Source organism: Dama dama, chromosome 30 (assembly GCF_033118175.1).
Source record: "Dama dama isolate Ldn47 chromosome 30, ASM3311817v1, whole genome shotgun sequence".
Classification (NCBI taxonomy): domain Eukaryota; kingdom Metazoa; phylum Chordata; class Mammalia; order Artiodactyla; family Cervidae; genus Dama; species Dama dama.
In genome coordinates, this window is record NC_083710.1 from 54474824 (window position 1) to 54490282 (window position 15459).

Genomic DNA, 15459 nt, shown 5'->3' on the forward strand with positions numbered 1-15459 from the left:
AATTTTAAAATTCTATAAAATATTCCCTTATAGAAAAGAAAGCTGGAAGCATGCTGATCTTAGTTGTAAGCAGCTGACAACATGTTTTGGCTAAGCTTTGAGGAAATGATCCTCACCTCTTAGGAGTTGGTGATGCAAAACGCAGTTCTTCAAATGAGTAATTTTCATAAACCTTTAAGAAAGAGACCATCAAGAATCACAAAATCATTAGAAACAATCTTAACTAATGCAGTGACAGAACACTCAATAAATGGTGCTGAGACGACTGGTTATCCATACAGGAGAAAAAAAAAAAACCTCAATTACCTACATCACACCATCTACAAAAATAAATTCTAGGTGTGTCAAAGGCCTACATGTAACAAACAAAACATCAACAAATTCAGAAGAAAAAAAGGATGTTTTGAGCACATTAAAATTTTAAATTTCTCCAAAACAAGGACACCATAAAGAAATGGCAAAAATCAGCCTTCACCTGAAAGGGATTTGTGATTCATTTAACCAAAATGGGATACAAAGCCATAATACATAGAGAACAAATTAATACAAAAGAGAGAAACAACACAAAAGAAAGGTAAGTAAGGCAAGTCACTGAAGAGGAAATCTGAGGCGCCAATAGTACTTAAAAAGTTATTCAACTGAACCAGGAATCAAGGAAATGAAAATGAAAACAAGATAATCATAACACAGTCATCAAATTGTGTTGGTGAGAACCAACTGCTGGTGAGAACATGAAGCACCTAACATTTTGACACACAGCTCATGGGCCTATAAATTTTTGCAGTATTTAATAGAGGTGAAGACAAGTATGTTCTACAATCCAGCAATTCCACTTCTAGATATGTATCTTAGAGAAACTCTTCTTCATGTACAAAAGGGAGTATACAGTTATCTGCGAATGTTTGATATAAGAAAATCCCCTTTCCTGAAACAAGAATTAATATCTCAAAGAGACAGTTTGGCAATGGTATTCTGTAACTTTCCTATCCTGGGCCTCTCAGAACATTCCTTAAATACTGAATTCAGTCCTGGTAACTAGATTTTCAAAAGAAATTATACAAACTTAAGTATGCTACCAGGAAACTAAAAGAATGCCAAGAGAGGTAAGGAGGCAAGAAGTTAAATTCTTTAAAGAAAAGTTGAATGAGAATGTTTAGCTTCAAATTCTTTAATAGTCAAAACTATCAGATTTTTAGTCCCTTTATTTCTTCAACCTCAATCATCTCAACTTCTACTTTGTTTTAGCCACTTGAACTGAAAGTCACGGACCTGTGACGTTACTTGCTCAGTTTTCTGCCTCTGTAACTCCTAACTGTTTATATTCTTAGACTTCTCGTCCTTCTCACCTTCCCAGAGTTCTCTCTCTGAATCCACTTTTATTTTCCTTTCCAAACCAGCTGGATTCCACTGATCTTTCTTTAACCACCAGATGCTCAACTTCCTTCTCAGTCACTCTTCCTTTGTTGAATTATCTGGGACAACATCCATGCCGATGGATGTTGTCCCATAATCTAAATGATTATGATAATTTTTTTTCATATTCATAAGACTCATACTGCATTGCTAACACAGGATCTTCAGTTTCAACTGATTCTCCAAGAAGGGCCGATAAATCTTTTCTGATCACTTTTTCCTCATTCTGTACAATGACTACTTCATTTTTTTTCCTTTGTTTCAAAATCTTGATCCTAAGATTCATCACTCCCATCTCCAATCTAAGACATGTAATTTCTATCATAAATAATTCTTTGGCCACACAACCTATAAACTTATTAGCAACTGATTACTTTATTTTCCCTCTCCTGGTACAGTGAAAGAGGTAACAGTCCTCTTATTTAGAGCCAATCCCTCCATCTAAGCTACAGAACTATTTTTATCTCTCGGAGTATCTTCATTGTCCCTTCTCAAACGTCTCCTCAACAGCACTATAAGATGTCTTTCTATTTCAATCTCAAGACTCTAAAGCCTTATCTCAATTCTATTTCCTGTCTCTTTTTATAACCAAACATCTTGAAAGACTAATGTACACTCATTTTGTCTTTAGCTATTCTCACCTCTTTTAAAATTTTTTTTAAAAATTTATTTTTTAATTGAAGGATAATTGCTTTACAGAATTTTGTTGTTTCCTGTCAAATCCCAACATGAATCAGCGATAGGTATACATATGTCCCCTCCGTCTTGAACCTCCCTCCCATCTCACCCCTCTAGACTGATACTATTTTCACCTTCTCTTCACTGCAATTTAATTAACCAACTATGTCTCTAAAGCTGCTCCTGTCAAGATCACTGCTAGATCCTTTTCAAACTTCACTTCTGCAGCAAAACATCATTAATCTTCCTTAATGTGCTTTCTGTGACTTACAAGCCATGGCTTGTAAGGCAGTTGGGGAAGTAGTTAGGAGATAAAATCTGGAACCGACTCCCTGCCATCTGGGTGATCTTTGACAACTTACTCAACCCCTCTATGCTTCGGTTTCCACATATGTACAATGGGAATAAAAACCAGTGATATATAGGGCTGTTATGAGAATTAAATGAGTCACCATATGCACCGGAGTGGTAAAAGGGCCAAAAGGGAAGAGTCGGTGTCCTAGTTTATACTAGCCCTCTGGCTGGTATTCTTGCCAATGTTTTTGTTTCCCTTCACTATTTTTTTTTTAATCTAGTAAATCAACGTTTCTCAAAGTGTAGCTTTTGAATATGAGTCATTCTGAATATTTATTTTATGTATATAAATTTTGGAACCTCTTTTTAGACCTACTGAATCTAAATCTTCGGATGACAGGAAAATCTGCTTTTTAAGTAAGTGCTCCTGGTGATTCTGATGTGGACAGAAGTTTGAACATCATCATTACTAATATTTCTCAGGACCCTGTCCTGGAACTTCTCTCTTCTCACCATGTTAGATAGACATCGTCTACTTCCATAATTTATGAGTAATCCAAGTGCTGATGATTCTCCAATTCTTTTCATGAGGTAAGACTGTGATCATGTCAGGTTTGTAGTTTCAGCTTCTTTTTATCTATCTTCAGATGGACACTTCAGAGGTATCTAAAACCATATCCAATGCTGAATCTATTACCCTCCTCCACCAAAAACTGCCCCTTCTCCAATATTATCCCTCTTACTACTCAAGCTCAAAATGTGAACTTCAGGTTTTATTTCCTTCCTCTTTCTTTTCTCAGCATCCCCATTAGCCACCAAGTCATACTTATCCTAAAAATCTCCTGAATCTACACTGACTGCAACTCACTAGTCCAAGGGATGAGCATGTCTCACCAGATTAAGTCAGCAGTCTCCTAAACGGATTTAAACCAAACCGTGTCTCTTGATTACCCACCCAATTACATTCTCCACATTCCACCATAATCTTTATAAAACCAAAAATTATGTCATTCCTCCAAATGAGAGCCCACAATGGCTCACACTGCTCTCTGAAAACAGCATAATTCCCAACTCTGATTTCAAATAATGACCATCGTGATAATTTAGATTAACACTGCCTCTAAAGATTAACTAAAAAAACGAGACAAAATTTTTAAAAAATCTGTCTAAAAGCCTCAAGCCCAAAGAGGGAAGAAACCCAAAGAGATAAACCTAACATTTGGAAGAACCCAAAGCTGAAGGGGGCCTCAACAATAAGTTCAGAGTCCTGAAGGGCTATGTCCGAGGAATAATGGTAATTTGAAAATACACAAGCACTTTCACAGGAACTGAAATGTTTGCCACATAAATGAATGGTAAAAAATAAAATTTCTCTGGGAAGTACAATAAATTACCTTCATCATTGTTATGGCAATATATCGAGCCTCCTTCACTATCATGGGCTCATACGAAACATCCAGCTTTGGGGATGCCAGTCCGCCAAAGGTCATGTCACTATCAGCAGATGCAGGTGGTACTGCAGGGCTACCAGGAATCCTCTGAGGTTTCTTTACTTGCTCTTGTTGTAAAGATGTTTTTTTCTGAGAAACGGGAACGGCTTTCACTTCCACCTAACCAAGATATTACAAAAACCAAATGCCATTATTATATAACTGTCTGTGACACATCAAAAGAAGCAATTTACAACTTTAAACTGGCAATTCTGTAAGTTTTATGTTACCACTTGTCCCTCTTGGGCATTCCTTTTAAAGACTATTTAACAATTTATTTATTTAACTATTTAACAATTTAACAGTGCCAAATGATTATGAAGACTGCATCTCAACAGGGATCCTGAACACAGTGTAAAAGAGAGGCTTTTTTGGGGGGAATAAATAATCACAAATATCAAAACAAAATAAAAACATGTGCCACCATTAATAACATCTAGGAAAGGATAGTAAAATGTATCTACATTTTTGCTGGCATTAGTTTCCAGTAATCTTCACATATTTTAAAGCACTAAACTCAACTTTAGCTATACTGTTCTGCAAAGAAAAAGTACTCCACTGACAGATGTCTTAAGAAATTACCAGATAATAAAGCAAATTTTATACCTAAAACTTAAAGATGTTTATTTACTTTGCAGAACGAGTACTATTAGGTAGTTCTGTCACCAACATGAACTATGAGGGCCAAACAATCTAATTAAACTTTGCAACCCAGTTTCTTCAACAATAAAATGGGGTAACTTTTTATCTGCTTTACTGTAGAGATGCAAAGAACAGACTTCCTAAGGCGTGTTAGAACACTGAAAGCACAAACTGCCTCATAAACAACACTCAGAAGTACCTTCCAAGAATTACAACAGGACATTACATTGCTATTTGCTACGCACTGGCAAAAAACACTTGGTCCCTAGGCAACCACAAAGTTAGCAAGGATTTAAAGACCATTTTAGCTCTTCATCATTCTGAGGGTCACCCAAAGTTTCTCTGTTCTTTTCAGATACTACTTCTGTGGCTGGCAAGAACAGGTAATTCAACAAGAGGATCTTCATAGATATAGAAAGAAATGCATAAATGAAAGTGACAAATATTACTTAAGTAATTGAGAGACATCCCAAGAACAAGGATTGTTCTGATCAATGTCATTGTAGGGAGTTAGTAGTTCTGAGACTCTCACTGTCTACAAAAAGTGCAGGGAGCAAACAAGTTTGACTAAATAACCACAATCCTTAGTTGGAGTTATGGGAAATCAGTATTTGGACTGACATCATGCTCTGGAAATACTAAAAACCCATCTGACTTTTTTAAAACACAGAAGTTTAAAGATAAATAGTAAAATTGTTCAGCTCATATACATTGCCACCATTATAAGCTTTAAATTTAAATTTAACAAAGGAAAGAAAAAGTAAATGCTTCCAAATTTTAAGAATTTGATTTTAAATTATAGCTACTATTTTCATATATATTATTTTGATTTAATATGTCTTTAAACAACTATATTTCCCCTAAGTAAATTAACAGTAGAAGTACATCTGCCTATATACCACCAACCTTGAAATAAATCAATAAATAATTTCATACTCTATGAGTACTGAGATAAAAAATGGTAACTATTCTGCTTTCTTTTATAAACTGTGCTTCTTTGTAAAATTTGTTATTCTTTTATTTCCTATGCAATTTTCTTTTTACTAACCACAATTTCCTTGGAGTAATCATTTTTATAAGTTAAAAAAATATCAGTAACAGTTGCTGTTTTAAAAAAGTATTTTGGATCTCAAAAATATTATCTGTAAACCAATCTATGTTCCAAATAATTGATTATTACTCTATCAGGATACTTCAGGAGTTTCTGATAAGTCTAAAATGTCCTGAAAACTTCATGTGCTAACAGGCTGAAAATGAAACAAACTGAATTAATTTTGTTTTCAGCTAATATGATAATGTGGTATCAATAAATTAAACATCAACAGGTATGCAATTCATTTTTCCTAAATAGTATTTATTGGCATTTCCTAGAATATGCTTTCTATATTATAGATAAATCTGATATGAATCTATTAAGAGGCTTCAGGATTCTTGTCCTCAAGAATCAGACTATACAGGCAAAAAAAGAAGAGGAAGTAATGAAAGAGAGAGACGGAATTCCCTGTGGTGCAGTGGTTAGGAATCCAAGTTTTCAGTGCCATGGGCCTGGGTTCAATCCCTGAACCTGGGACCTAAGATCCCACAAGCACACAGTACAGACAAAAACAAACACAAATAAACAAGAAAGTAAGAGAGAGAGCGCGATCACGTGGCTAAAAAGGAACCCAAAGAGGAGAACAAAACAGACAGAGCATAAAGTCTGACTCTGAAATGTGAGATGTACACAGCCCAGATACTAAAATGCATCAAGAGACAATAAAAAGTGCAAAGGAGGAAACATAAGGACATGCAACTAAAGATCTACCATAAGCACAATAGTAAGTATGAACATTAAAAAGAAATGAAATGTTATGCTGACCTGGAAAATGGTAACTACAATATAGTCACACGAATAAGGAACTTACTGTGGGCTCAAAGATGGGATTTAACAATTCACAAATACACTTTGAAATGAGAAATTCACCAATAAATACACAAAACCCTTCAATATATTAAAGCATACTGTATTGTTATAAAAATTCTGTCCTTGGGTAGAGCCATTTTTTGTTAACACTATCAGAATTACTTTATTCTCTATTCCACTTTTTTCTTACAACTTGTGATGCCTTTTACATTCTAAAGAGTAATTCTTAGCATGAAATCACTTTGATGGGGTCTGATCTTCCTTAAAAAGGTAAGCTAGAAGAGAAAATCTAAGAGTGAAGCATACTGCATGGATGTGCATTATGTATACTGGACGTAATTAAAAGAGTACATACTCTTCCATCCTACATATGTTTGTTTGGGTCACGATGAAACTCTTGCGGGGGGTCATGGCCAAAACACTGAAAGCCACTAGTAAAGCCTGAATTTTCTTTAGTATCAGGGCCAAATGCTTTTCTATATAGTTTTACTTACTGGTCTTAAGACATGTAAACTATATGTCTCTTGTCCTTTTTTTTAAAAAAAAAAAAAAAACTATGAATCAAGTAAGAGGTGCCAGTGGTATTGTGCTTCTCCATGGTACAAACAAAATTATGTACCAACTAGTTGAAAAAGTGCTAGTATATTGAGGTAAAATCAGCTTCTCTGTGAGTAAAAAAAGATTTAGAGGCTTAATCAACTCCAAATAACCTAATCACTTTGTAAATACAACTTTGAGGGACCAAGGTAGCTGGGGATTGCCTATACAAACTTTTGTTCGATATTCACTGTTTCCAGAAATCTAATAAAAGTTTTAAATAAGATATTTAATTAATATGTAACATAGAGGACTTAATTTTATGCCTTTATTATAATATATTATGCCCTAAAATGCCATTATTAATTAATGTCTCAGGGAAGAGGCATTCAGAGAACTATATTCTTCAGTATAGCACATAACTAGTTCCATTCCTCATTCTTTTACAATCCAAATTTAGGTATTTCTGATTTATTTAATAAATATCAATATTATATTTTAAAGGTTGCTTCAGTAGTACCAAATGCAAAACATATTTAAGTCTTTTAAAAACATACATAAAATTTTTAAATGTATTCTCTCATTGATTTATTCAATGACTAATATATGATGGTCTTCCCTCTGTGTGCTTAGCACTCTTTTCATGGACACTTTCTTATCCTCCCTTTGAATCACCATAGCATCCAGCATATGTGAAGCAAAACCCAAAAAGTATATAACTTGGGTAACTGAGTACTGATTAATGTGAACAAATCATTAAAATATTTTTCAGCTTCCTTCACTGCATATAAGTAAGGAGCGCACTGCAAATAGACTCTAAGCTCTTGTCATTTCTAAACTTTTATGAGTTACAATAGTCAGTGCATAGATGTCTACTAATTTAATCCCAATACAATTACCTTCATGTTGGGAACGTGTACCACATCCCCATACTGGTCTTTCGTTTGCACCGTGATGGTCGTAGGCCAACCACACCGAATATCATCCTTATTCAGAATCAAAGATGTTTTCTGAGGATCAGCATAGGAATCTGGCTGAAGCCACCTAACAGGAATGAAAAAACAAGTAAACAAAAAACCATTCATCAATATCTTCTCTGATTAAAATAAAACCAGGCCAAATGAATAAAACTACACTAAACAAAGTGCTAAAAGGATTATCATTTCCAACTCAGTAATAAGGACCATGGGCTTCCCAGATAGTGCCAGTGGTAAAGAACCCGCTGGCCAGTGCAGGAGACCTAAAGACCTCAGAGGTAAGTGTTCGATCCCTGGGTCAGGAAGATCCCTTAGAGGAGGGTATGGCAATCCACTCTAGTATTCTTGCCTGGAGAATCCCCATGGACAGAGAAGGCTTGTGGGCTACAGTCCATAGGGTTGCAAAGAGTCAGACACGACTGAAATGACTTAGCACGCATGCACAATAAGGACCACAAGTATTAATAACTTCCTCGGAAATTACTAATGACAAATTCATTAAACAAATATGCTAAAGCATATGAGATTTTTGATGATTACAAATAAAATAGAAACAACTGTAAAATCAGAAAGTGTGAAATTTTAACTATGGCTGATTTAAAATAACCAAGAAAATGAGTTTAGGTTGTATATACTTTGAAGTCCCGAATAACACTACTTAAGGAAGGTCTGCCTAATTGCCAACCTGAAGACCTGGGAAAGAGCAGCATTTCTGTCAAAACAGAAACAGAAGTGACATTTTGCTTGCTGGGGAGCAGAAGGTTAGAAATACACTACCTTCTCTTTACACAGCTTAGTAATGATTTTCCCTCACTACCATTCCTTCCGTGCAAATTCTATTTTTTGTGATATCCATGCCTGAATTCACTGCATGATCTACATTCAAGTCGTCCTGTGAGATGAGTGATGAGTAAATTCTGTGATGTATACTACACGAAAAGGTCCATGAAGAAGGCAGTGAGGCTGACTTAAAAGATGTTTTCTATTCTTCTCCAATCACCACTTTGGTTTTTAAAAACTAAAGAGTAATCTCTGTATTTTTAAAATTAAAGCCAGAAAGAGGGTCATATTTCTGTATTTATTAGTGTGTGCCGTGTACTTAGTCGCTCAGTCGTGTCCAGCTCTTTGCGACCTCATGGACTAGCCCACCAGGCTCCTCTGTCCATGGGACTGTCCAGGCAAGAATACTGGAGTGGGTTGCCAAGTCCTCCTATGGGGGTCTTCTCAACCCAGGGATTGAACGCAGGTCTCCCACATTGCAGGTGGATTCTTTACTCTCTGAGGCATATTTACTAGTGAAATTACTCAAGTCAGCATATTTGTTCACCTTCAAAAAAAAGCAAATAGCAACAAAACAAATGAGAACTCTACAATCTTAAATCATCTGATTTAAATTCTTAATTTTTATCTGCATTAACTATAGATTTGGAAAAACTCCTCATATTAAGATAAATATAGTGACAAATTTAGGAGTTTAGTATAGATATTAGATATTATCATCAAATTCACAGACTTCTCTATTTTACCATGTAGTCTATATATTTTTAACAATTATTAAATATTTTTAAAATATATTGAAATATTAACTACTACTTTATATTTCAGAAAGTCAAAACACATAAACTACATTATTTTAGGTAGCACTGTAACATTCTAATGACTTCTCTCCTTTCTCTTCAGAAATGAAAACTAAGGTGAGCCCTGGAGGAAAATCACTGTAGGACTTAACAGTGCATTACCTTGCAAGCCTTCCACCACTTGATCCTGGAACACAGGCAATAAAATCGTCCAGAAACGATTGTTCATTGCTCTGGATTTGAAGTGGTAAGTTTCCTTCCAGTGCCTCCAATATAGTTGGTGAATGAGAAAGAGCTAAACCCTTTCCAAGAATACCAGAATGGGTTTTGCACACCTGTTGGGTAAAAGAGAACATTTATATTTTAAAATGTAAAACTTTAATCACATGATTGTTTTGAATTTGCACCCAATTTTAGATAGGCCTTTTTTGGGGAAATCATTTTCTCCCCACGTCCCAGGGTTCCTTTACTCTGTACAGTAGAAAACTTCCAAAAAAAAAAAAAAGAAAACTTCCAGCAGGGAAAAACTTGGGATAATACTTCCAGTTTCATTCCTCTCACAAAAGTAAGTGATTTATCTGAGTTCTGCAGGTTAGAGCTAATGCTGCATTCCCTCCCACTCAAGCTCTCCACATGTTTCTCTCTATGTGCCACATCCCCATTTGTCAGGGCCAGGGCTCCCCTCTAAAGACAGCTGTAGAGGTTTCCCGCTTTCTGTGTCTCCGTTATTGGCAGTTCTCTTGGGCAGGCTGTGTCTGTGCCCTTGGGCAGGTGGATACCAAGGTCCTGACTCAGGCAAAACGTTGATGGAAGCCTGACTGTGGCCACACATACACTGCATTAGTCTGTGTAAGCCGTATTAAAGTTAAGGAAAAAGGGCAGATAAAACAGAAATTTTAGCTCTCAACTAGATGAGAAGCACACCTTACATTTTAGGAAGACTTGCTGTAAGTGCTAAAACTCTAGAAACATCTTAATGATTGTATAATAAATTTCAAAACAAAATCTTTTTCATGGAAAATGATTATATTTCCAGTTCTTTCAATTTCTACAACAGTAACTTCTGCATTTTATGAACCAGGAAATTTCAAAATCATCATCTTTAATATCAAACAAACGAGTTCAAATTCAGACTTTGGACAAGTTATTGCTATGTCCTCTTGAGCTAACAAGTTATAGACCATTCCTGAATCAGTGAAAGGTATAAATTGGTGATCAAATGATCTCTTGTAGTTATTACACAATTTAGATAGTTCATTTAAATGGGGCTCCCCAAGTGATGCAGTGGTAAAGAATCTGCCTGCTAATGGAGGAGATGCAAAGAGGTGTAGGTTCAATCCCTGTGTCCGGAAGATCCCTGGAGGAAGAAACGGCAATCTACTCCAGTATTCTTGCCCAGAAAATTCCATGGACAGAGGAGCCTGGTGGGCTGCAGTCCATGAGGTTGCAAAGAACTGACATGACTATGCAACTAAGTATACACACACAACATACTTAAATGCTCACTACCTAACAAGCAATGGGTGTTTAATGTATGTTAGACCATCACAATGACTACCTTACATGCCAAAAAGATGTGTAATTTGGGACATCACTTTTTTCTTTACAGGGGCACAATAAAGACCTCCTCACATCTGGCCTAAATGACATTCTATAAGCCATAATACCTGGGATGATGAGCTACTTGATGGATTTCCTTAGCTAGAATGCTATATGACACGTAGCATGTTCATTAAAGATTTTTTGAATTGATTTTTATTTTTATATCTTAAGATACAGAGATTTAACTTTTCTAAAAGGAAAACAAAAGCTGGTGGGATTTAAAAAAAATGTAAGTTTCTTAACATTACTGAGGACACCAATGCTCCCTATAATTAGAGCACAGTGATCAAGATCATGGACTTTGTCAACAAACTGCCAAAGGTCAAATTCTAGACCAGTTGCTCACCAGCTGTGTGATTCTGGGCCTGTTACTTAAGTTCGTTGTATCTCAGTTTCCTTATCTATATTTAGGAGTTCCTACTTCATGGGATGTTGTAAGGACTAAATGATTTAAAAATATAAAACTGTTTGGAATAGTAATTGATAAAGACCAAATAAATGTTTGTTTTTATTATTACTGCTGTAATCATTTCAGAAAATAAATAAAATGTAAACCACTAACTATAAGTATTAGAAGACCTGGATACCAGTCTCGATCTTCCAGTTGGCTGAATTCTTAGATACATAAAAATTTCTCTGAAGTTATACTTGTCAGATACAAGAGACAACAGTGATTTCAAAGTTTAACTGCAGAAATAGACAGACAATGTCAAAAATATGGCAAACTACTGGAGAAGGAAATGGCAACCCACTCCAGTATTCTTGCCTGGAAGATTTCACGGACAGAGGAGCCTGGTGGGCTACAGTGCATGAGGTCACAAAGGGTCAGCCACGAATAAGCACATCAGTACAGTTTTTGGTAAACTATAAACTTGCTCTATAAATATTATTTCCATTACTATTACTAACATCTTTTTTCTAACTGGTAAATAAAACTTCTTTCAAGATCTAGTTTAAATGTCCACCACTGTACAAAACCCTCCTCTGGGCCCCTGGCACTTGATAGCTCTTCTTCCTCCAGCAGGGCTTACATCTCACTCCAGAGTCAACACCCACTGTGCAGTTCAGTAAGGGCTCATATAGGGGTTGATTCCATCAAGGGGAGCAATTATGAGTTATTTATCTTTATAACTGCCAATTGTGGAATCAAATACTCAATGAATGAGTGCTATGCTTAAGAAAAACAAGGTTGATTTGAGTGAAAATTTGGCTTAAAATTAATGTAAAAAGTTTATCCTTATAATTATTGAGGACAATACCTGTAAAGCAGCCTCTTCAAGAATTTCAAGATCCTCCTCTAATTCATTACCTGGTATGTAAATGAAAAGGTTTACCAAAATATATCAATGCTTCATTTAATTTTCTAGTCTTCTGCATTCATTACACGTTCTCCGAAAATTTGATATTCCAAATTGAAGAGAACTATTATCATTCTGGATAAATCTCAGTGGTTTAAATTATAAAATGCTTATTTTCAGTGTGAATGTAAGCTGTAATTCTCGAGACAATAGTAAAAAAAAAGCACCCACCAAGTGTATCAAAAGATACATAATACATTTATATACACAAATGTATATTTTTACTTTAGTGTATTTACCTTTTGCCTAAGAAAAAAAGAGGAAACTGATTATTCAGAACCTGAGTTTTCCTTTTTCAGTTATATTACAGAAGAACTTCACCTTTAGTAGACAACAGCTAGTGACAGGAAAGCCCAAGACAGTGACTGTATTCTCTAGCCATTTTCTGCTTTACTGCTTGACGTGGAACATTTATTGAATTTTCTCTGATAGCTTAATGAACTTACAAAATATTATAACCAAAGCGATACATGTTCAAAGGGAAATATTTGAATTATACAGAAGGGCAGAATGAAAAAGTCTGCCACCATCCCCTTTCAAAGATAAAGAGTATCAACAGTTTCCTATGTATTATTCTAAAAACTTTGTATGCAAACAATAATTGTATGTATGGATGTGCCAACCTACACACTCGGGAACATACACATATATATATATATATATATACACACATATGATGTTAAAAAAAATGAACATCATATAATTATATAATCTGGACATCTTTCTTGGCCTGGACATATAGGTTTACTTTTTTGTTACTGTATTTTAACAGCTACTTATATTTGTTTTGTACAGATATACCATCGCTGGTTAAACAGTTCCCAACTGACAAACATTTTGGTTGCTCCTAGGTTTTATAACCACAAGTACTGATATATTAAACTATCTTATAATGTATGTTTTTGAGTATTTGTGTAAATATGTATAAAAATGCTATATCAAAAGGTATATTTATATAAAATTATATATAGCTATTGACGGATTTCCTTCAAAGAGGTTGTACCCATTTCCCTCATATGAACAAAACACAAATATCTCATTGTCTCCAGTATAGTAAGCAGCCCATGAATATATGTGACTGTTAAATTCATTTTGCTAAACTATTTTCAAGATATTTTTCAATAAACATTCTATTTGTAATTTTGCAATTTTTAAAAAAATCATAAATACCTAGTACAAGATCACACTTACCAATAGGAAGTGCTAAATCCTTTTTCATCAAAGCTGCTGCACAAACCCCACCGAGATTAGCTAGTTCTTTTTCCAACTGAATGACTCCCTGGAGAGTTGAAAAAAAATCAGATGCTGTAAAAACTGCTTGGAAGAAGAAATTTTTGAGAGATGATGTGGATTATCAAAAAAATGTGACTTGCATTCCAGCATAATGTTTGAAATGAGAAGGAAGCATGTGTTAGCAGCTAATGGTTAATTAAGAGTGTAAGAGATTCAATATTATGTCTCATGTTTATTGTTTCAGACCAACAAGTTTCAGACCAACAGCTCATAGTCCAAAGGATTTTTCATTTATTACTTTGAAGGAATATGATCACTGTTTCACCTTGACTTTTTTTAAACAGTACTATTTGAAACGTTTATGACAGATACCAAGTTAGTGCCACTGTGAAATTAACTTACATAAATCACTCAGAAAGGTACAGTCACCAACCAGGTTTGGAACAGGCACGATTATACCATGTCTTTAAAGGCTGGGTCATGTTGCACAGACTCTGATCTCTCCACATATTAAAAGCAGCAATACCAGACACAATTAATTTGTACAAAATTAAACTACAAAATAGATTATACACCCTAGTTTAAAATTAAATTTCAGGCTTCTTGAATATAAACAGCAAGCACAATCCAAGTTAACAGTAGCCCTTAGAAATACAATCTTCCTTAACAGAATAATAAGATAATTCATTCTCACCTCATCAGATCCAGGGCTAAACTCATATCCAATTGCAAAACATTTGAAACCATAGAAAGAAGCTTTGTCATCTTTCACATAATCTGATGCAGTCTCCAATGAAAAAAGGGCCTCATTCCCTAAGAAAAAAAAACTAACACTGAGTTCAAAATCTGAAACAACTTTATTAAAATCTCCTTACTTTTATCCATCTCAAGATAGGTAGCAATACAAATCAGGCTTCCGGGGGGCACAGTGGTAAAGAATTCGTCTGCCAATGCAGGAGCTGTAGGAGACGTGAGTTTGATTCCTGGGTAGGGAAGATCTCCTAGAGAAGGAAATGGCAACCCACTCCAATATTCTTGCCTGGAAAATCCCATGGACAGAGGAGCCTAGTGGACTACAGTCCATGGGGTTGCAAAAGAGTCAGACATGACTTGAACACACACGCACTAAATAATGTAGTCAATGTTGGGGTCTCTAACATTTACTTGAACAAAACTGTGCTAAAAACAACACTAGAAACAATAAGACTATACCAGGTTGTTATTTTTCTTTATGATTTAATTCCTCTTAATCACATGTCCTAAGTAAGTTACATGAGCAATCATTGTCAATTATCTGTCAATTACTAAAGTGACCTGTGTGTGTAAGTAGCTCAGTCATGTCCAACTCTGCGACCCCACGGACTGTAGCCCACCAGGCACCTCTGTCCATGGTATTTTCCTAGCAAGAATACTGGAATGGGTTGCCATTTCCTTCTCCAACTGAGGTGACCTGGGTTAGCCTTTTTTCTAAGCTGGAATCTGGCTTTGATCTCTTCACAAACAAACATGGCAGGTCAGATCAGAAGAAAGAAGTTTCTGAATTCAAACTGGCTATCAGTTTGCAAGATCACAAGAGTACTTATGGTTAAGTGGTTAAAAAAAACAACAGACTACAATAACAAATGTGTGGCACCCACCTGGCCACAAATACTCTTCAAGCTTGAAAACAAAGCTTTACATAACTCAGTGGGCTCCATGGGTCACTAGCTCTCTTGAAACAAAGAAGTCCTCGGCAACTTTTTAAAATTCAACACT

General features: G+C 35.4%; 1 protein-coding gene across 2 annotated transcripts in view; it reads right to left on the minus strand.

Moving 5' to 3' along the window:
- MYCBP2 (MYC binding protein 2) overlaps positions 1–15459 on the minus strand; it is a 261683-nt gene that overhangs the window by 83719 nt on the left and 162505 nt on the right. For both annotated transcript variants that reach the window (XM_061133295.1, XM_061133296.1), the window contains 7 exons: positions 14399–14517; positions 13663–13750; positions 12373–12422; positions 9674–9846; positions 7857–8001; positions 3780–3995; positions 117–172 (listed from right to left, as the gene is read on the minus strand). In XM_061133295.1, the coding sequence (XP_060989278.1) occupies positions 117–172; positions 3780–3995; positions 7857–8001; positions 9674–9846; positions 12373–12422; positions 13663–13750; positions 14399–14517 (847 nt within the window). The remainder of the gene's footprint in view (positions 1–116; positions 173–3779; positions 3996–7856; positions 8002–9673; positions 9847–12372; positions 12423–13662; positions 13751–14398; positions 14518–15459) is intronic.